At 34.8% G+C, this 24,734-nt stretch overlaps 2 protein-coding genes across 6 annotated transcripts in view; one reads left to right on the plus strand and one right to left on the minus strand.

The window, feature by feature from the left end:
• LOC117321822 (coiled-coil domain-containing protein 180-like) overlaps positions 1–24,734 on the minus strand; it is a 60,211-nt gene that overhangs the window by 31,221 nt on the left and 4,256 nt on the right. For 3 of the 4 annotated variants that reach the window (XM_033876404.1, XM_033876405.1, XM_033876403.1), the window contains exons 9-18: positions 23,741–23,904; positions 22,426–22,545; positions 21,590–21,669; positions 20,233–20,321; positions 19,533–19,655; positions 18,776–18,949; positions 18,181–18,296; positions 16,428–16,551; positions 13,024–13,050; positions 11,610–11,675 (exon numbers count right to left, since the gene is read on the minus strand). In XM_033876404.1, coding sequence (XP_033732295.1) covers positions 11,610–11,675; positions 13,024–13,050; positions 16,428–16,551; positions 18,181–18,296; positions 18,776–18,949; positions 19,533–19,655; positions 20,233–20,321; positions 21,590–21,669; positions 22,426–22,545; positions 23,741–23,904 — 1,083 coding nt within the window. The remainder of the gene's footprint in view (positions 1–11,609; positions 11,676–13,023; positions 13,051–16,427; positions 16,552–18,180; positions 18,297–18,775; positions 18,950–19,532; positions 19,656–20,232; positions 20,322–21,589; positions 21,670–22,425; positions 22,546–23,740; positions 23,905–24,734) is intronic. The other variant, XM_033876406.1, reaches the window with a different exon arrangement.
• Positions 479–5,967, plus strand: LOC117321825 (arrestin domain-containing protein 4-like). 2 transcript variants are annotated; one of them, XM_033876410.1, is made up of 2 exons: positions 479–739; positions 3,329–5,967. In XM_033876410.1, the coding sequence occupies exon 2, from the start codon at positions 3,441–3,443 to the stop codon at positions 4,623–4,625; it is 1,185 nt and encodes a 394-aa protein (XP_033732301.1). In that variant the 5' UTR covers positions 479–739; positions 3,329–3,440; the 3' UTR covers positions 4,626–5,967. The 2 variants fall into 2 exon arrangements, with proteins under 2 accessions (XP_033732301.1, XP_033732302.1); XM_033876411.1 differs by lacking the exon at positions 479–739 and adding an exon at positions 2,975–3,091.

The following is a 24,734-nucleotide window of genomic DNA, read 5'->3' on the forward strand; positions in this document are numbered from 1 at the left end:
ATAGACAATTGATACTGGGATATATAAGAGGTATATTGACAGCTTTATACTCAGAAACTATTTATATTATATTGTTTAAGTAATTTTAACCACAAAATGAAGAATTCACAAAGTAACATGTACTATTCTTTATTTTTTTATTTATACATTTGTAGCAACAAAACATATTCTTTCAATATTATAGATAAAAATTCAAAATGAACATTGGATTTGCAATTTTTTTCTCCCCTGTCTGGTTATTGAATTTACAAGAAAAAAAAGCTATAAAAACCTACTTTAACATACAATATACATGACTTTATGATATCCACTTCACTAGCTCTTAAATTTACAAAAACATGAAAAGCTCATTTCTACTTTGTGAGAATACACATGTATATATTTAGATTCAATATCATTGAGAACAGGTTTTGCTAATAATAGATCTTCGACCTAAAAGGTCCCACCAACCAATGGATTTACCTGTAGAATTGTTATGCTAATTAAGAACTCACTGAGCTGGATCTGCCATGCTCAACAAGACTACAGGTGACCTGAGACTCTTGTAAAGCACATACCTGTCCTGTACAGGTAGATTGTAGTATTTCAGTAGGTTACGGTCTCCTAGAAGACATAACCAAAATCTACCAATATCTTGTTGGAATATACCTGTACCAGTTAGAGTATAAGGGTCATGTTTAGGATGAATCAGGGTTTGTGAGATGACTTGAAGGCTATAGTCACACCTATACACACACAGGTAAGTCGTTCATGGTAACGTATATAATGTACTTTTCACTTGAGATTGTCAAGGTAAGTACCAGCTCAGTAACACAGGTTGTTTTACCGGCACAACGGAGACAAACAAGTATTACATCACCATAACGTCTATTTCTATAGTACTCTTGATAATTATAAACATGACGTTTGTTATAAAGAAACATATCACCTGATTAATTACTTTATGACGTTTTATTTTAAACAATGGACCAGGTAGTAACACTATAAGGTACTGTTGTAGTCTAGAAACCATGGTAAGTACCGTTTAGTCTATAATTCACCACAGAATGAGAACACCTTATGAGCATGACACCCGAACAATTATACAGACCAGGTAATTTTCCCTTTCTGTCTGTAGTGACATTGTTGTGGATGAATACACCGTGTATAAAAAACACTTTTCTCACAACTGCGTGGTATATTATATATTGTGAAATAACAAGTATAAGGTCAGCCACCCAAACCACCTAAGTATCATGACATTCCTGGTACATGTACTTATACCCAGGATGTATCTACATAGATATGTGCAAATTTGTGTCATCTTCTCCATTGAAAAATCAAACATACTCAAATATTGTACAATTATTTACAATTGATATCTATAGCAACAACAATGTATTCATTACAAGGGATTGTTTAGAAAATGCTTGGATTTATAAACGTGTCTGTAACAGAAGAGATTCAGTATGATAATTAAGTTTGCGAAAGATTTTCACATCAGAACTAATTTCAAATGACAAATCAGATTTCCATAGACAAGATAAATTAGTCTTACTGGCAGTTTCATCAATTACTGCTTATCCTAATACTATTGGGGAAGTTATACCAGGATCAACATTACTGTATTGTCAAATGTCAATTCTGAATATGATGATCCCGCTGGGTCAATATATAGGTCAAGTCATACTGAAAAAACCTTGATTAATTAATACAAGCTTTAGCTTTACCCTGGTGTTCATATAAAACAACACCAATCACTTATACCATCACTCTTGTTGGCAAGGATTATGATCAAGTGGTTTAACAAGGAGAAAACTTCATATGGTCAGGCAAATGAACTTGTACTTAAATTGTTCATATCCACTTGGGGAAGTGAACCCTGACATTCTTATGAAAGGTGCCAGCTGGTGCTATACAGGACACCACCCAGCATTTTATTATATGACAAGGCCTCTTTGTAATATGGATTGCGAAATAGGTTTTTATCTTGTCAGTTTTGGAGCAAAACACAACTACACCCAAAATATTTTACATCTTTATACCCAACAGATAACAATTTTGCCTACAGATAGTCTTTAATGAGCCAATATTACAAGTAACTAGAGTTCCTAGACTAAACATGAACCTGTACATCATTATAAAACTATCGGTAACATGCTCTCACCATCACCCAATCTCCACCTACTCGGGTATATCAAACATCCATTAATGAGGGTGAAAAAAGGAACTTCAAAAAATAAAATAGGATTTTTTGCATCTTGAATTACAGATTTTATTAATATTTCTGGAAGGGAAACACAGAGTGTTGACCTTTGTACCAAATTCACCTTTCCTCAGACACAGGTAACACCACTTTGATCTAACTTAAAGTTAACATTATCTTTACCTATTAATACTGCCTTGAGCAGTAATCCTAAACTTGATATCAAAATCTGTATAAACATTATCTTTGACAAGCCTCACCCACCCTTAGCAGGAATCTCTACTGATAAGGATATGTTTCTGTCCAACTTACAGTTAGACACACAAAGCATGAACAGCTTGAAATCAAACTTAAGGCAAAAGATTTAATTATATTTCTCCTACAGCATCAAATTCTTAAACCCCACACACCAACGCAAGCTATATTTGTATACATATGAAGGCCAGTGTCATAAATTAGAATTTATTAAATCACGATTTGTACAATAGAGGTTATCAACAGCTTTTCATTGATCGAAGGCTTATGTGCACCAGACCGATGAAGCCCTTCAATCTGGATAGATCCACTTTACATTAGACTTGCCCAAACACCAGACACCACACCCTTACCGACACCCTCCTACGTGTGTCTTATAAGTCCTTATGTCTGTCTGCTCAGACAGCTATCGCATACAAATCGTTAGAACCAAAATGCAAATTTTCTGTTTGCATATGATGAGGTAATCTTGCGTTAAGCTCCATATTTGTTCGCCCTGTAGTTGTTACGGTGTACGACTACAGGTTGAGGAACTCGTAGTAGATTTAATCTTCAGTACTAATATTGTGTTTGAACCATAAACATTGTCATATGTGTTTAAAGAGGAACAGAATTTTTATTTGCCTCAATTTTAGGATATATGGCCATTCTGTAAGTAAGAAGATCTGATAAACATTTACATAAAATGAATTAATTTCATGCCAATAATGATATTGTTCAAAATGCCTTTGAGTGGGGGCAGGGGTGGGGGGGTTGGAGACTTGTCATGTTGACATCATTCATTATCGACATTTAAGAAAAGCTGTACAAGTCTTAGAGTTCTTACAGTGACTAAGGAAAGGAAATTGTGATTATCTTCAATAATATCAGTTCTTTTTTCTGTTTCAGCTGAAGTAAAACCACATCAGATATTTTGTGTAAAATAACTGAAGAAAACCAGAATGCCGTAATTGGTGATTCATTTGATATTATCTGGGACCATAGTTAAGGATTAATAACCATGGGATCATCAGTCCTAGATTTTGGGCTCTCTCTTGAACATGATATCGACGAACAGTACCAATACACACCAGGCGAGATCGTCAAGGGTACCATCAACATTGAAACTAATGGCCGCACCTCCATACGAAAAATATCTATCAACATTCGTGGAGAGGGGGTAGTGGCCTGGGAGGATCAGGTAAATGGGTCATTCAAGGCCAATGAGGAATACATCAATGCAACTCATATTGTTGAAGAAAGCCGAAATCCAGAGCCAATTATATTAGAAAAAGGAACCCATCAATTTGAATTTGAGTACAGACTTCCCGATAACCTGCCTTCCTCCTTTATTGGTAAATTTGGCAGTGTGACCTATGTTTTCAAGGCTTGTGCTAACGGAGATCGTCCTGGAGAGACCAGTATCATAAGTGAACCTTTTCTTATCCTTCGCAATTGGCCACTCCCGGAACAATTCAGACAAGGTGCCTCAGCAAAGATTGAAAAACGCATATGGAGAAAGTTGACATGTGGAAAAGTTAAGCTTTCGGCTAACATAAACCGATTAGGAGGTACACAAGGGGAGGATCTTTATATAAATGCTGAAGTGGCAAATAGATCCCCTGCCAGAATCATTGCCATGCAGACCTCACTCATCATGAACACTCTCTATCTTGCTCAAAATCGTGCTATACCTTTCCGCCAAATCGTCAATAAGCGAAGGGATGAGTACGAACTGTTGCGTGGTGATGGACGGCGCTGGCAAAATGTACGTCTGTCTATCCCTCCATATATACCCGAAACCAGACTGGAGTTTTGTGATATCATTGAGGTCTCTTACACCCTTCAGTTCAGGATAGAAATCGCGGGCGGGAAAGAATTGAAAATTGAATTTCCATTTATGGTCGGATCCATGCAAGATGGTCATGAAACTACGTCGCGTAATAAGAACGAGATCATGAATCGTCAGTGGACTTTGAGCTCCAAGGAGCTCCAAATGGGTCCCCAAAGTGACCACCCCGAACCAGATTACGACCAGGACAGAGACTGGTATCATCAGAATGTGCCAGAACTTCGCCCAGAAGATTCAAAGGTCATGAACCCATTGTTTCAGGATCAAGAAAAAAAGATTACCCACAAAAACATAGAAAACTTCCAACCCACGCTGGATGAGCTTCCAGAGGTTATTGAAAATACAAAACTTTGATATCAGGAATGGACATAGCAAATTTCCACAACACAATGGACTCGTTTTGAAAATTGTTACATATTTAAACACTGAACTATGAAAAAAGGCATTTGATAGAATATGCACAACCACTATTTCGGGATAAGTGAGAAATTGTGCTAAGACAGTGATGAAAAGCAGAAAATTTTCTGTTTGAAAGTATCTTTTTACATGAAAAGACACAACTGGATTGGACTTAGACAACAGAACAAAGGAATTCAAAGCAATATTGTGATACATATATACATGTAGTAGGGAGAGAAGACCATTAGCATTAAAGCTAGAGTACTGTATTTCATTTATTAGACATTTAGCACATTTTTTGTAGGTTTGCTTCCAGGTCTTTTTCCAGAACTGTCGAACACAGAATTGTAACCTAATCTGAAAGTTTGGTATTATGACTGAAGCTAGTTGATCATAAGATTACAGGGTATTGATCTTATTGGAGGTGTAGATATGGCAGTAGATGTTGCCGACAAATACATAAGTGCTTATTGTAATTCAGTATGAATGTTAATTTTTGCTATGGATTACCTTGAATATAATACTAATGATTGCCATAGCTTCAGATAACTTAATTTTTGTATGGTAGGTTAAATTTTACCATTGATTCTATAAAATAAATTGTATGGCTAACATTATGAATAAATTCAGTAAATGAAGTCATTAAAATAAACTGTCAAAAAAGAAATAGTATTCTCTATTTGTGCTTTTAATGTATGACATCAAACATTCAATCATTTTCAGGTGCTTGTATAAAGGGAATGATTGCTTTTAAGGCTTTTATAAATGTTGTTACATGTGAACACTAAAACGTTCTATTCACCAATTACATCATTTAAATTCTATTGTTTAGTTTGACTTATTCAATACATGTATATTTTAATCCTGAAAATCAATAACTCTAAAAAAAAAAAGTTAACCTGAATCTCTTTTCACCTAAATCTTTCATTTTGAATTGTGGTTTCACATTAAGTAAGAGCTGAATGAACCCAATTTATTACAATTGTAACTTTTGGAGAGGATTTGCCATAAAAATGTAAATACCTGGTACATACGCATGTTTTCTGTACATTAATGTTTAAGTATGTGTAATTCAATGTAAGTTTTTTTATATTTGGTGTCAAATCTACAATTGTCAAACAATGTGTTTTGTGTACCACTTCATGACAGTTTAAAACTTGGGATATTTATATTGCGTTTTGTTTGTTTTTCTCAGATATTGGTTAAGACACAAAACAGCATTTTTTGGTCATATACATAAAATGTACATATATGTATACCATAACTTATATATATCATTAAAATATTCCCATCACATTCTCATGATTTGTGTAATGAACTACAGAAGGTGGACAGGGAGTTGTCGCTTTAAGCTCTCAAATTAAATTTTACATACATGAAATATTGCAGAAAATCCCAAATTTTTGTATAACGCTGTCTATTCTAACCTCGGGGTATTCTGACATTTTCTCGTATCTGATAATACTGCTACAATTCCATTACCTGTACAACCAAACTAAACCTGAGTATTCTGACATTCTCTTGTATCTGACAATACTGCTACAATTCCATTACCTATACAACAAAACTAAACCTGAGTATTCTGACATTCTCTTGTATCTGACAATACTGCTACAATTCCAATACCTATACAACCAAACTAAACCTGAGTATTCTGACACCCTGTCTAATACAGTGTAGCCCTGATTGGTTGGATCTCATGTCACAGAGTGCTGGAGTAGACTAGTGTGGTTCATATACAGTAAATCTGCCATACACCAATCTACAATATATTTAAATCTACCTGTTAATGGGTAAGTTTTACCACATGGTCAGTTGCCTTTGAAAGCCAGCCAGTATGTCAATATGAATGCCTCTATCTTATATCCACCCTGAATAACCAGAAAACTAATGTTTGATGTTCATACATACCACATTGATTTAATTGGTGGAATTCTATGGTACTATTTGGATAATATTATGATGAGGTCATATCAATATACATAGAGAAATTTTATTTCAACCTCTATTTATAGACTTTCAAAAATGAAATATTATATTTTATATCAATAATTTTACTGTTGAGTTAATACTGGTCTTGACAGAATACCTATTACCTAATGTACATGTATATATACATCAAGGCTCCTCAACAGTTATTTTCAGCGTAGAAAAGTGTAAAAAAAAAATTTCATAATATTTTCAGAGGGACAGTTTACATTTACATTTTTTTTTTATGTTAATATTCTGGATTTAAATTGTTTATGTGGTGAAGTCAGGGTCTTATGAGATCAGCCAAGATATACATACATGTTATTTGTCACATGACACCAGGAAAATATATATTTACAAGGAAATACATAAATTGACTTATAACCAGGTTAAAACATGAGAGTCTTTAATATCTAAATAAAGGTGTTTCCCAGCCTAATGTATGTTGATGACAGAGAAGTTTTACCTGAGAAAGTTTTAAGGTCACCCACACGTCAATAGATGAAGGAATCATGGTGTAGATTTCAGTAACTCTATCACAAAACACATTTAAGATTCAGGAAGTTTGCGAAATATTACACGAACTATTACATTCTGTTTTCAGTATGCTCACAAAAAGGACGGTAAACAATATATCGTTTACAGGAAAATTAGTGACTAAACATTTTTTCCCTTTTAAATATGGCAGATAAAGAAAAAGTATGCTTGCTTCCCCACAGACTCAACGTTCCGAGAGAGTATACAGAAGATTCATCAACACTATTTGATCAATTATGTCCAACTTATCGTTTGACTGACTCGCCACCATACTTTGTATGAAACAGGATCTAGGACTCGCCCACACTGTACAAAGAACAATGATACAGGATCTAGGACTCGCCCACACTGTACACAGAACAATGATACAGGATCTAGGACTCGCCCACACTGTACACAGAACAATGAAACAGGATCTAGGACTCGCCCACGAAATACACAGAACAATGAAACAGGATCTAGGACTGGTCCACACAGTACACAGAACAATGATACAGGATCTAGGACTTGCCCACACTGTACACAGAACAATGAAACAGGATCTAGGACTTCCCACACTGTACACAGAACAATGATACAGGATCTAGGACTTGCCCACACTGTACACAGAACAATGATACAGGATCTAGGACTTCCCCATACTGTACAAAGAACAATGAAACAGGATCTAGGACTTCCCCACACTGTACACAGAACAATGAAACAGGATCTAGGACTTGCCCACACAGTACACAGAACAATGATACAGGATCTAAGACTTGCCCACACAGTACACAGAACAATGGTACAGGATCTAGGACTTGCCCACACAGTACACAGAACAATGATACAGGATCTAGGACTTGCCCACACTGTACACAGAACAATGATACAGGATCTAGGACTCGCCCACACAGTACAGAGAACAATGATACAAGATCTAGGACTCGCCCACACAGAACAATGATGCAGGATCTAGGACTCACCCACACAGTACACAGAACAATGATACAGGATCTAGGACTCGCCCACATAGTACACAGAACAATGATACAGGATCTAGGACTCGCCCACACAGTACACAGAACAATGATACAGGATCTAGGACTCGCCCACACAGTACAGAGAACAATGATACAGGATCTAGGACTCCCCCACGAAATACACAGAAAAATGATACAGGATCTAGGACTAGCCTACTCAGTACACAGATCAAATATTCAATAAGTCGGTTAACATAGATTAAAGCTAGTAGTAGTACAAATCATTTGTGTGGTGTTTTTGTCTATTTTTATTATGATAATTACCTAAACACTTTAAACATCAATTTCAAAGGTTTGTAGGTGATCCATGAGATAATCATCAATTATCCTAATCTATTTCTGTGGACATTTGATGGTAATCAATCTGGTATTGTTACGGTCTAAATGTTACTATGATCATGATCTATTGTGTAAGTGATGTGACGTCCTGATGTCGCCCTAAATGTTTTCTATCATCACCAGCTGTAAAACTTCAGTAAACCACATCAGTATTGATATCTTTAGTTATAGCTGAGAATGAAAGTTAATAACCATTGACACTCAATAAAAATCATACAATATTCCTCTTTGAGACATCCTGTTCCCCTTTGAGCCATCCTTATTCCTCGTTGAGATCTCCCATAACAAACAGGAAGTACACAAGACATTTTTTCTTGTATCTTATCAAATGACTGCAGCTGTATCATCTAATTGTTAACATCAAAACAATATATATCCTTTTTTTCAATCTCAAGGTACCACAGGGCTGATAATGCTATCATATATCAACTCTTTACTTGTATAATCAAATCTTAGGAAAAATACTGAAAAAATTGAGAAATTGTCTGTTGTCAGATCAGACTCAATACTAAATGGCCACAACTTTAATGGACGAAGGGGAATCTGGATGTGAAGTTTGAGAAATAACCCTCCAGTACTTTTCAAGAAACTACCAGGTACCCCAATAGTGATAACAAACTTCAAATTTAAAAATCCAAGATGGCCACCATTTTTTACCAATTAAACTCAAAATTGAATGTGCACAACCATGGACCAAGGGGAACCTACATGTAAAGTCTCCTACTTCTCAAGATATAGTGATTGTTTTTTTGTATAAGTATGCATACTTTTATCAATTTTTGTGAATGTTTTAACTACTGGTATTCATTTTTAAAGGTGCCACTGGTGAACATTTGTTTTTTCTTATAATTTCAACATTCTTAAAAAAAACCAGTGCCATTTATTTTTGGTAATTTGGGTAATTAGATAAAGTCATAGGCTTTGTCACTTTACAAAATGGAATGTGACTACTATTTGTGAGGGGACGTACGCATCTCAACACAAAATATGTTATCACTTGTATAGTCCGTGGTTCTGAACTGTCAGATCAATCATGTCAATACTGAAGTTAACCAGCTGGTGATGATAGAATACTGGCCAGGTACAACAGGACGTCATGTCACAGATACTTAACAATAAAACATACAGTGTCTATATTCAAACCATAACACATACACTGATTAATATCAAATGTCACAAGAAACAGGTAAGTGTTGTTTATGTTTGTCTAGATGATCTATAGGCTGTGGAGATTTACAGGAAATATTCATCCGATAATTATAAAAGAAATGCCAAGTCACTGTACTTGTTTTACATAATTTGTCAGAATAAGATTTCAATGTAAAAAAAAATGGGCAGATAATCTTAAACATAGTTAATTCCTAATGTGACTACATAAGTCACCCATCAATGGGTAGATACAGGTCACACATTAATGGGAACTATACACAGGTCACAAATCAATGGGCACTAGATACAGGTCACACATTAATGGGCACTAGACACAGGTCACACATCATTGGACACTAGATACAGGTCACACATTAATGGGCACTAGATACAGGTAACACATTAATGGGCACTAAAAACAGGTCACACATCAATGGGCACTAGATACAGGTCACACATTAATGGGCACTATACACAGGTCACACATCATTGGGCACTAGATACAGGTCACACATCATTGGGCACTAGATACAGGTCACACATCATTGGGCACTAGATACAGGTAACACATTAATGGGCACAAGACACAGGTCACACATTAATGGGCACAAGACACAGGTAACACATCAATGGGCATAAGACACAGATCACACATCAATTGGCACTAGATACAGGAAACACAATAATGGGCACTAAAAACAGGTCACACATTAATGGGCACTATATACAGGTCACACATCATTGGGCACTAGATACAGGTCACACATTAATGGGCAATATACACAGGTCACACATCATTGGGCACTAGATACAGGTAACACATTAATGGGCACAAGACACAGGTCACACATTAATGGGCACAAGACACAGGTCACACATTAATGGGCACAAGACACAGGTCACACATCAATTGGACTAGACACAGGTCACACATTAATGGGCACTAGACACAGGTCACACATCAATGGGCACTATACACAGGTAACAAATCATTGGGCACTAGACACAGGTCGCACACCAATGGATACTAGTCACAGGTCACACATCAAAGGGCACTTAACACATGTCACACATCAATGAATACTAATCACAGGTCACACATCAAAGGACACTTGACACAGGTCACACACCAAAGGGCACTAGACACAGGTCACACATCAATTAGCACTAGACACAGGTCACACATCAATGGACACTAGACAGGTCACACATCAATGTGAACTAACAGGTCACATATCAATGGGCACTAGACACAAGTCACACATCAATGGGCACTAGATACATGTCACACATCAATGGGCACTAGACACAGGTCACATATCATTGGGTACTAGTTTTCATCTCTATTGTCAGGCAGCTAGTTTCTGTATCATTAGAAGATTAAGATGTAACCTCAGTATAATCCATAGCCAGGGAAATCAGTGCCCTCTGTTAATACTGAAATGAATTCCAACTGAATATATCAAAAAAACTTTATGGATGGATAAGTTTATATAATGCTGCATGAGATGAACATGTCTGTAACAGTCTGTTTGGCCTTGGTCCAACCAATCTTATTCTTAATGTTTATAATACACACTGAAACATAATAAACCCAAATCAAAAAAATCTAAACTACAAACACGAAAATAAAAATAAAACAGTGATAATGATCAACTACAACAACAAATATAAATGGTGAGTATTACAACTGTTTCAAATAAGAGTAACATAAAAAGCAAAGAAAAGCAGGCTGAGACATCTAAACAGACAAGCAGGCAGAAATATGGTTTCAGGCAAACACTAAATCATGCAGATATAGTAACACACTTATCAACAAGAATAATGCCATATATCATAAGCTGTATTTGTTGGTGAACTTCAATTAAGCAAATGTGAAGTAAATGACTTCATAAACTCACAAACCAAACTCTGGACCTACCAACAGTGATTTGTCCTTTCCTCTAAATTTTCGTGGAGTTTTCTTTCCTTTTTTTGAGCGTTCCTCCTTTTAAAGCACAACCAAGAACAATGCTACTTAACACATTCACAAGACAATATCAATTATCTGGCCACACTGGAGACAAATAGCAATAAAGAAAGATGCAAGCACTTTATCTTAAATGGGAGTAGCTGCATCTTCAATTAACGAACAGTGACAATCCTGGCATTTTTTTTTTGCAAACATGCAGAAATAATGCTCCTTTGTATATATTGCTGGCTCTTATGGCCAGGCACATTGTGCCATAATTGAGTGTTACCAAAATCTTAAGAAAGTTTACAATTTTTCAAATGGTTTTCAAAAATTAAGGCATATCAATCAAATATACTTCCAAATTCCACAGTAAAATTTTAAACATTAATTTCCATTGATGAAATATCCCAAAATGAATTATCATGCTTTCAAAAGGAATATCCTTTAAACTGATTCATTAAAAATAAAGAAGCCTAGCAACAGTATACTAGCAACATTTTAAAACGCATCAAATAACACCTCTATAAGCTGGAAGCTTACAATGGTGTCATGACTACCGTATGTGAACTATTACCAGATGAAAAAAAAATTGAAATAAAACTGAATGAAAATATCTAAACAAACAACATATAAACTTATTAATATAACAAAATGTTTCAACTTTAATTTAACTTGAAAGGCATTCCTTTTAACTGATGTACTGTCAAGGTCATGATACAGTAAGCAGTATTTGCCTTCAAAAAATGTAAAATATGCTTATGCACTAATAAAACATGCCAATATTAGCACAGTCATTTTTTTTTTTTTTTGTGCTGCATGTATATATTTATTGCACTCAAACTGATAACAAAAAAGAAATATGCCTATTTTAAGACTGATTTTTGCCAAATTCAACATAATATTGTATTTGAATGTCAATGAATCAACCGAATACATTTTCCACTGAAAGAAGTGTTTTGTATTTGACAAACAGCAAATTTGGATCCAAACTGCTTTAATGAGCCCGAGACAGTACATATTAAGCAGGGCTCAAAGTGGATATTTTTACCAGGTGGCCTATTTAGCTACAAGTTATAAAATCTAGGCACTAATTGGAAAAGTTAGCCACCTGGCCTAGTTGTCTTAAATTTATGAAAAAAAATCTTCTTTAGATCAGTATAACATCTCTCTGTAACCTTTTTGATTGTACACATCATTTTAGCATTGACTGCAACCTTTGAAAGATTAACCAAATAGCAAATTTACAGAATTTTGTTAGTAGCCATGACCTTATAGGTCAATAATTGGTCGCCATGGTGAATTTAAGGCACCATGGGCACCAAAATAGACGCCACTTTGAGGCCTGTTAAGAAACGTAACTGGAACAGGTAACTACTCTGACCTCTAAGTAATGTCTTTTCATCAAGGCCTAAATAAAAGTATGTAAAAGAAATATATCAAAATGTCTACACATCACGAAAATCCTGTTAAAGCCAACAAATAAAAACAACTTCAAACTCATACGACCTCACACTATTAAATAACACCAGTATTCTAAACATTCATCAACAATATGGCGTTTTGGTGAAAACTCGCCCACCAGTTTAACCAGTTACTGAACCACACTCTTCCCCATTGTGATTAATTCCACAAAAGATCTACAACATTGACACTTTTTTTCTTGATTCTTCAGAACCAGTAAAAAATAAGACCCTTGTAACAATGATATTATTCATTTTAAACATTTGAATTAGAATAAATATTAAATTTATTTAATGCTGCTGATTAATAATTTAGACAATCATATTTTGCAAATTACTAGCTGAAAACTAAAAGCTTTGATGAAAAAGATGCCTCCAAAATCTCTTTAGTATAAAATTGTAATCTTAAAATTACATTGTGTAAGTTGCAACACAAATTAGAGCAAAACAAACATTTTAAAAATAAAACATCCATTTCTGTCAGTCAAGTTATCATTAGTGTCTATAGCACGGACACTGATCAGACATAATCCCTAGACAGGTACAATAGGGAACAATAACCAGGCACAGTGACGGAACATATACCTGTACAACAACAAACAATGTGTCACCTGGACATGTGACAATGTTACCTCTGTACGTAATCGGGAAACTTTATTGTCTGTGACTAAAACTTTAACAAACACAGCAAATATTTTAAAGTAAAGAGCAAGGACTGGATTCTCATTCTAATATTATTACGGTAATCCCCGATAAAAATTTATATTGCAAACCTGTTTCATTATGCAATTTCACAAACATAATTTTCAATTCCTTGCATTATTGCCGCCTGTGTTACAACCCAAAATCAGATAAATAAGAGTTAACATTATAACAAGAATGGACCAAATGATTGATGGTTGGGATACCTTTAAATAAAATACTTTAGTTTTATTATCTTTTCTTATCAGGATAATTTTCTTCGGGAGGATCAACAAGGTCCTATAAAAAGGATCAGCGTTGTCCTAGAGATTTAATTATGTGCTCTGATCAACTGTATCATAATTACTCAATTATATTTTCAGCATTTTAGAAAAGCACAGACACACACAATGAAGTTAGTGAGACGCCTCAAATAAACATGTACCGAGACCACTGTAGTAGCGGAAGATACCGTCTTTTCTTTGACTAGCACGGTTATAGTGATTTTGGGTTCATCGAGCTGTAAGAGAGAGTGAAGCGAGATTGAAGCTGTCAAAACACTGCTGATCCCGAGACAAAGCCCCGCATACATGTACTGTACTGACATGTAACATACAACAGCTTGTTTACCAAGGTTTACTTATAAGATATTGATTCTGTTATAATTAACCATGATCAATAATCTAAAGAAATAAATCACGAATAGCAGATATATACTCCAGGGTAATACCCAAGGTTTATACAAAACTGGACAATATTGTTCAATTTATATGGGAAAAAAAATTGTACAATTCAATAAATAAATATTTGAATTTTCGATAAACTACTGGTATAAATTTATGGCAATGGTAATTGATCATTTTTTTTTCTTTTTAGTAACATCACATGTTTGAGATTACAGCAAGAGTAATCAAGCGATGTCTGTATAGAATGTATTGCTTTCTTATTGCTTATTTTACTGGACACGGTATACCTGAACAGTTTTGCAGCAATTTAACAATAAAGGAAGTGAAATGGTGTTGATGTTATATATGTTACAAAGATTACCACACTCAGTCTACAGTGTAGGGGTGACATTTAACTTACTGGTGAAAGGTAAGTAAGTTCACAAGGTGAAAATGTCTTTTTCTTGTACCTATATATCAGGCCAGCTACATAAACAGTTGATGTAGTAATAGTAAACTCTGTTTTGTATGATAAAGGGAAGTTCTATAGGGTTTAATTTGATCAATATAAATATAATACATGTATTTAAAAACTATCCTCAATAGTTTCAAACATATTCCAAACATTGCTGAATACACACAAATGTATATGACAAATCAATGATGAAGTGAACTATGAAAACAAATAAAGTGAAAACACTGAAATCATTTGCAATTAAACTACTGTATACCTGGTAATTTTCGCCCCCGTTTAATTTTTCGCCATTTTCGCCCTTTGATGATAGGGCGAATTTAAGATGACGGCAAAAATTTCAAGCTCAATTGCAGGATTTACATAGGCTAATTGTAGTCGGATCCAAATCATAAAAACATACCCTCGTACTTTTCAAGTATGTTTTATTTTATACAATTACAAGCAACACGTGTTATATATTTACAATAAATTATAAAATAAGTTCTTTTATTCCAATCTATGCATGTGAAATAAAATCTAGATCTCAATCTAGGCCTAGTCCTAGTAAATTTGCGATATCACGTGGAGTTAAATCGAGAAAATGGGCTAAGACAGCGTACTAGGTTAAGTATATTTGATTTTTTTTTTAAAAGCTATAAATACTAAGTAACTTTTAAAATCCAATCATTTTTTAAAATGATGCACACAAAATAGCATCAATTTCATGCCATTTTAAAGACTGATTTTATGAGTTCACCGTCGCTTGTGGCTTCCATCGATGACAAATGAACAAAAGAAAACACTGATCAGTAGACTTCTAATTAGTCACGGCACGGTGAACTTACCACTCATCATGTTTGCTTAAAATCGACCATGCATACCTGATACTATTTGAATCAATATAGGCTAAAAGTAAATCTGAACACAGGTAAACGTTGAATATTTCACACCTGATTACATTTCACACCTCAGCGGGATATGCAAAGAAAAGAAAATGGGGGAACTCCATAAATCCTGAGTGTTCCGAGTGCAATTGAGAATTTCGAACGGAATTTTCTGTTTGTGAACAAGGAAAAGACATTTCTTAAAAAGTAGTTTAGGGCGAAATTAAAACGGGGTGAATATCTTTTGTGTTGTTCAAGGGCGAAAATAACCCGGGGCGAAAAATATCAGGTATACAGTAATTCTTTCAATATTTTGAAAATTGAATCACAACCAAAATGAAGATAAAAATATATTCATAGATTAATCTAAAAAGTATCTCTAAATAATATATACGCCCCTTTATTTGGAAGTTGTATGTAAATATGATGTAATAAGGAAAACAAATATTACAGTCACATCTTCAATTATAGTTGATATAAGGTTCCTCTAGCTGGCAGTTTGCCAACACCAGCTTGCACTATATTTATAATTTTAGTTTTTTTGAGTGATATACTTACAACACATTGAGACAATACCTATAGGTACCGACATGTTTAACATAGTGCTACAGATCCAGGTACAAATGTGTACATGTACTTACATCAGGGTGGCGGTCTACCATGAAGAAGCGACAGACAGCAATATCGTAATTTTTTAGCTCCCCCTTCACCATGTTGGGATACTGCTGGACTATAGATGCTTGATCCTTGTGGAAAACCTCATATCTGTCAACAAGGGGAGACAATCAGTCCTGAACATAAAGATACCAGTACAAGGGGAGACAATCAGTACTGTGAACATAAAGTATCAATACAAGGGGAGACAATCAGTCAAAATATAAAAATACCAGTACAAGGGCAGACAATCAGTACTGAACATAAAGTACCAGTACAAGGGGAGACAATCAGTCTTAAACATAAGCATACAAGGACAAGGGGAGACAATCAGTCGAAGTATAAAGATACCAGTACAACGGCAGACAATCAGTCAAAATATAAATATACCAGTACAAAGGCAGACAATCAGTCAAAATATAAATATACCAGTACAAGGACAGACAATCATTCAAAATATAAAGATAACAGAACAAGGGCAGACAATCAGTCAAAATATAAAGATACCATTACAAGGGCAGACAATCAGTCAAAATATAAAGACAGCAATACAAGGACAGACGAATCAGTCAAAATATAAATATACCAGTACAAGGGGAGACAATCAGTCAAAATATAAAGATACCATTACAAGGACAGACAATCATTCAAAATATAAAGATAACTGTACAAGGGCAGACAATCAGTCAAAATATAAAGATACCATTACAAGGGCAGACAATCAGTCAAAATATAAAGATACCATTACAAGGACAGACAATCAGTCAAAATATAAATATACCAGTACAAGGACAGACAATCATTCAAAATATAAAGATAACAGAACAAGGACAGACAATCAGTCAAAATATAAAGATACCATTACAAGGGCAGACAATCAGTCAAAATATAAAGATACCAGTACAAGGACAATCAGTCAAAATATAAATATACCAGTACAAGGACAGACAATCATTCAAAATATAAAGATACCATTACAAGGGCAGACAATCAGTCAAAATATAAAGATACCAGTACAAGGACAATCAGTCAAAATATAAAGATACCAGTACAATGACAATCAGTCAAAATATAAATATACCAGTACAAGGACAGACAATCATTCAAAATATAAAGATAACTCTACAAGGGCAGACAATCAGTCAAAATATAAAGATACCATTACAAGGGCAGACAATCAGTCAAAATATAAAGATACCAGTACAAGGACAATCAGTCAAAATATAAAGATACCAGTACAAGGACAATCAGTCAAAATATAAAGATAACAGAACAAGGGCAGACAATCAGTCAAAATATAAAGATACCATTACAAGGACAGACAATCAGTCAAAATATAAATATATCAGTACAAGGGCAGACAATCATTCAAAATATAAAGATAACTCTACAAGGGCAGACAATCAGTCAAAATATAAAGATACCATTACAAGGGCAGACAATCAGTCAAAATATAAAGATACCAGTACAATGACAATCAGTCAAAATATAAAGATAACAGAACAAGGGCAGACAATCAGTCAAAATATAAAGATACCATTACAAGGACAGACAATCAGTCAAAACATAAAGATACCAGTACAACAAGGGGAGACAATCAGTCAAAACATTAAGACACTAGTACACGGGCAGACAATCAAAACATAAAGAATCCATTATGAGGGCAGTCAGTCCTGAATATGATGATACCAATATAATGGCAAACTCTACAGTGACATATAAATATACTTGATGACTTACGCAGCCTTGATTTTGTCAAGCTTGTCCAGTGCTTTGTGGAGACTGTCTTTGAGTAAAGCCTCTGAAGCGTCCTGCCTCATTCTGTCCATGATAATGTCAAGATTAGCCTCTTTTTCCTGCAAGATAAATAATATTTTCATGCAACAACAGTCTCTAGGTAAGGGCCCTTAGGAGTAAAATAATAGCTTTCAGTACAAGGTTAGTTCATTCATTATCCATAGTTATCTTAAATTTAGGTTAAGTTAAAGTTAAAGCTCCAGATCAACTTGTATAGAAGGACACATAAAAAATATATATTTTAGAATAATCATGTTCCATTGCATGAGGCGAACATTTGTCAATTACCAGTACCGAGAGTCAAATATTCTTGACTATTGCACAGACACCCATGATATGCCTGTTTTATTACATAATCACTAAAACACTCTTAAATGCATTATATAATAAATATGTATAATTTTTGTGCATCCAACAGTTGTGATGAGTATCATATACATGTATTCCACTTCCCTCTGGATCCCCTTGACAAGCAGAGGTGACATTGACAATATCATCAAAATCTCCCATCTTCCTGCTGGACAGATATTATACTAACCTGATTCTGGTTGTCATGTTGATGGCGACAGACTTCCAGCTTCTCCTGCAGTGCCCTCTCCTGCTTAGCAAGCCCTATTTCATGGACATCCCAGACATGAGCTGACCCTTGGGCATATTTAAACAGGGACCTAAGCTTCTCATTGCACACGTTGTTGTGACGCTCGAGTGCTTTCTGAAATTCAAACATGCAGAATATATCATGAAATAGCATCACCCTTCAAAGACAGTCATATAATGAGAAATATGTTGATCCTGACAAACATTATACAGCACATTCATGTTTCCTATGCTGTAGCCTGAAGATTAAGAGAAAGTTAGACATTTCAGTTGTGTTCAGAACAAAAAAAACCCTGCTATTTAAGCAATGAACAGTGGTTTTAATGTTGTTATAGTCGATATGGCAGCAAGATGTATGGTGGGCAAATGGCATGGGAACCTGTTAGGGTTTCCATGCTAAATTTGCCCACCATACATCTTGCTGCCATATCAACTATAACAACATTAAAACCACTGTTCAATACTTATATTTACATTGTCTTACCATTTTCGTCAACTTTGAAAAAAACTAAACCAACATTCCCGCCTTTTTTAATGGCACATGACCCACTGGGTGTTATAGCCTGAGGCACTGGGTGTTATAGGCATATGGTGGCAACTGCCTCTTAGCATTGTGTCAATGGGGAAATGCGGAGCAAATGTAAATATACAGCAATAATTGGTAGCTTTGTAAACTTGAGATACATATCTATACGTACATCCATTGTGTCCAGATTTTGTTCAAACACTCGCTGTCTCTCTCCCACAAGGGGAAGTAAGTCATCATCTATCACCTGCTGAACCCGTGCTGATGTCGCAATTCCATCCTCCAATAGCCTTGTCTGGAAAACAAAGGTCAAAGGCCAGATTTAGACTTGTCAAGAAATCAAAGGTCAAATTGCAGCAAAGATATGTTAAAAAGATGAAAATGCCATGGCAATGTAAATTCTAACAGTCAGTGAAGTTTATCAGTCACAGTGACCTATATTTTATGTATTCAGATTAGGACTCATCAGGTTAAGGGGTGGGGGGGGGTGGGGGGGGGGTTAGGGGGTTTATCTCTGTTTAACAAGATAATTATAGTCTATCTGATATAGCATACATACTAAAACAAACAAACATACCGCAATTTCTTTGCAATGTTTTTGTTCCTTGACAAGAAATTTCAAACCTAAAACTTCAAAATCTTTAGCAAATTATAGCTAGCTACCTAACATCTATACATTGAAAAAAAAACAGTTATCACGACTGTCTGCTAAAATCATCTCTAGAATAATAAAAACATTCTGTGATGAAAAAGCTTCAAAAGAAATCTCCTCTGAAATATCAAAGGTGTTTGGAGCAGATAACAAAGAAGACAGATTTTCCTCATATCAAGAGTTATTTGTGACCTGTACAACTGTAAATAAATATATTTACCTTTATTAATTCTATCATCTCCAAACACTTCTGGCAAACTTTTTCATATTCATCATGGAGCTTGGCCATATGGACCTGGTTGACTGAATCTGTAATCGAATTTTTAACAATATACATAGCCATGCATGCAGATACAACGCTACCTTCATCAACCTTCTTTCCTTCAGTGGTGTGAAACTATGGGTGAAATGTGACAAGATTTGAAGCAATGGGCGAAAAGTGACAGGATTTGATAATATAGGCAAAATGTGACCCGATTAATTTGGATGAAATGTGACAGGATTTGATACTATGGGCAAAATGTGACAGGATTTGATACTATGGGTGAAATGTGACAGGATTTGATACTAAGGGTGAAAAGTGACAGGATTTGATACTATGGGCAAAATGTGACAGGATTTGAAACTATAATGTGACGGGATTCAATTCAATGGGCAAAATGTAACAGGATTTGAATATATGGGCAAAAAGTGACAGGATTTGATAATATAGGCAAAATGTGACACGATTTGATAATATGGGTGAAATTTGACTGGATTTGATACTATGGTCAAAATGTGATAGGCTTTGAAACTATAGGTAAAAAGTGACAGGATTTGTTAATATGGGTCAAATGTGACAGGATTTGATTACTATGGGTGAAATGTGACAGGATTTGAAGAAATGAGTGAAAAGTGACAGGATTTGATAATATAGGCAAAATGTGAAATGATTAATTAGGATGAAATGTGACAGGATTTGATATTATGAGCAAAATGTGACAGGATTTGATACTATGGGTGAAATGTGACAGGATTTGATACAATGAGTGAAAAGTGACAGGATTTGAAACTATAATGTGACGGGATTCAATTCAATGGGTAAAATGTAACAGGATTTGAATCTATGGGCGAAAAGTGACATGATTTGATAATATAGGCAAAATGTGACACGATTTGATAATATGGGTGAAATGTGACAGGATTTGATACTATGGGCAAAATGTGATAGGATTTTTTAATATGGGCGAAATGTGACAGAATTTGATACTATGGGTGAAAAGTGACAGGATTTGATACTGTGGGTAAAATGTGATAGGCTTTGAAACTATAGGTAAAAAGTGACAGGATTTGTTAATATGGGTCAAATGTGACAGGATTTGATTACTATGGGTGAAATGTGACAGAATTGGATACAATGGACAAAATATGACAGGATTTGATATTATAGGCAAAAGGTTGTACAGGATTTGATACTATGGGTGAAATGTGACAACATAGAGAAGACATATAAAAAGGACGATTTTCTATAGTAGGACATGCATGTAGTCCTACAGGACATCTGAATGACTCAAAGTGTTTAACCATCTATATTTTACCTATCTCTGTAGTGACGGCCACAATATTCTTGTTCCACTGGTACACTGCTGTTTTGGTGGAGGCAGGAGGCTGCAGCTCACTATCAAATAAATCACATTCACAAAATTTACACATACTTCAATGAGCAAGATAATTTAGATTTGTTCATCTATGTCTTTGATGTTTTGGTTTGGTTTATTTTGTTTAAAATCTTATTAAGAGCGAGGGTCATTTAAAGACGTGCAAGTTCTGGAGCTGGAGGAAGCCGGAGTACCCAGAGAAAAACAATCAGTTAGTACCAGACAACTGCCCCACATGGGTTTTGTACTCGTGACCCAGAGATGGAGGGCTAGTGGTAAAGTGTCAGGACACCTTAATCACTCTGCCACTGTGGCCTGTGTCTTTGATGTACGTTATTCAACAAAACATATTCTACTGAATATAGAAACATTTATAAAGGTTTACTTGATCAAAGTGATCAGAATATACTCAGTACAATATATATTGTAAATCTATTCATTTTGAAGCACTCAGTTTTTTTACACAAAATTGATTATAAACAACTGATCAATGTCATGAATATTACTGACATACAAAATAATACAGAAACAGCAATTAGCCAAATATAGTGTCATTGCAAAGAGCTCTATATATGATTACTGCTAAAATATGAATTAAACACTAGCAATATGCAGTGACCATTTAAAGATTTATATACTTTACGACTTTCTCACATTTATCTTTCCAACAAAAGTGGTCTGACGACAATGTACAAGTTTAACATACTTAGTTCAGTTCTTTTTAGAATACCAGTTAAAGATGTATGATAATCTATAAGTGTTGGTGTGACAAATACCTGAGTTGTTCGATCAAATCAGACCTCCTCCTGTTGAGGATTTCCTGCTCTGCCTTCATAAACATGAGCACCTTATGGACACCAGGGGGCGACACCACCTCCTCACACTGCATGTAATCTCTGTTCACCGTGAAAAAGAAAATTATCAAATAGATGAGAGAATTCCAAAAGTATGGAACAAAACAAACCTCAATATTATCTGAAGATCATTTGTCATTGAAGGAATATATCATACTGTATACCTGGTAATTTTCGCCCCCGTTTAATTTTCGCCATTTGAAGGCGAATTTAAGATCAAGGCGAAATATTCAAGCTGAATTGAAGGATTTATAAACCATAGTACATGGGCCAAGTGAAGTCAGATCACAAACATACCCTCTTACTTTTCAATAGTGAAATCTCAGTCCAATTAAAAAACGATACATACTAAGTTTTTTTTTTTAATTCAGTCATTTTTTTAAATTATGTAGTCTGGTCATGATAAAAATGAAATACAGAGTGGCATCAAATTCCAGCCATGGTAAAGACTGATTTGATGAGTTCACCATCGCTTAATTGTGACTTCCATTCTGGTCAGTCATTAGTCATGGTGCGGTGAACTTACAATTGATTGTGTTTGCTTACAATCACCCATGCATACCCGATACTACTTGAATCAGTAGTGACAAAAGAGAATCTGAGCACAGGTAAACGTTTTTTATTTCACACCTGATTACATTTCACATCTCATGCTGGTAAGACAACTGGGGAACTCGATAAATCCCGAGTGTTCTGAGTGCAACTGTATTGAGAATTCCGAGCGATTTTACAAACGAGGAAAAGGATATTTCCTGAAAACCATTTAGGACGAATTCAAAACAGGGCGAATAATTTTTGTGCTGCTCAAGGGCAAAAATAACCTGGGGCGAAAATAACCAGGTATACAGTAGTAATACATGTTACAGTAACAAAGATAATACCAAGGTTATCTGTGTAACATACAATATTCTAAAGGTAATCAAATCATTATAAGACACCCTTGATGTCATATTTTCATAATATGACAATTAGATTCACTACCAATTATAATATGACACTTTCAATGGCAAGATACTCAAGGTCATCAATTCCTATTATGACTCTCTCAAGGTCATCAATGTATTGACATGAAGTTCATTAATTCATAGTATGGTAATTTCATTAATACATAATATAACTTTATTTTTTTCAGTGTATTACCTTCCATATTTAAACCCAATGCTATACCTAGTAAAGATAAACCAATTCATTGAACTCTGATTGGGCAGAACAAAAGATAGCATTGTATAAATTTTACCTGAAGTTCTGAATGCCTAGGTCTGTTTTAAGTTTTTTCCAGTCTTCCAGGCGACGTTTCCAGATTGTGTGCTGTGATTGTTCCCTCTCAATATCAGTTGACATCAGTCTCACATACAGGTCTGAATAGGCTCGTCTGTTACTCAACATTGTTTGATTTATCACCTACAAAAATCCATTATATCATCAATGACTTTTGACCCGTGTATTTATTCAATGATTTTTTTTTAATACAGAAATTATTCAAAGATATTTAAGTTCCATACAACACAAAATGTTTGATGTATACAGCTGCTAGGTGCCTGCTGTCATATACCTAATTGTTAAAATCCACAAATGACAAACTACGTGTAACAATCCTGCCTGGTCAACAGCAGATTATGGTTTTCTTATATGAGTACATTTGTTACAGCAAATTTTGAATATGTGAAAAAGACAAGTGATTTTACACTTGTCGCTCACCCTAAAACTTTGTGATCTAGATTTTCTACACCTTTCCTCATTTGCATGTCTCAAATTCCACAGGATTATTTCATATTAATGAGCTTAGTTAACATGCATTGACTAACCTTTACCCTATTAAATTGGATCTCAAGGTAAACAGAATGAATTAAAAATTCAAGTGGTTTAATACGTGATGATTTATGATATACACACAATCATAAAGACAGAGAACATTCCTGTTTATAGTGTTGATTTTTCGGAAAAGCTGTTGCTAATGTATGAACTTTATTTACATGCTGTTTCTAAATATATTAGGTTTATAAAATGTTTGAACTGATAACTATATTAACTTCCTAGTCTATAAATATATGGTAGTTAGCTATCTCTTGAGTTTTAATGTGCTATCTGGTCTAGAGACCTAGTTTAACCTTTCGAAGTTTATGGTATTTCATAATATACGGACTTAATTTAAATTGGACCTTCTTGGTCCTAGTTTAAAGAATTGCTTTTAAATTGTTATATAATTCCTTTTCCTTAGAATCAAAATTAGA

Source organism: Pecten maximus, chromosome 2 (genome assembly GCF_902652985.1).
Source record: "Pecten maximus chromosome 2, xPecMax1.1, whole genome shotgun sequence".
NCBI lineage: Eukaryota > Metazoa > Mollusca > Bivalvia > Pectinida > Pectinidae > Pecten > Pecten maximus.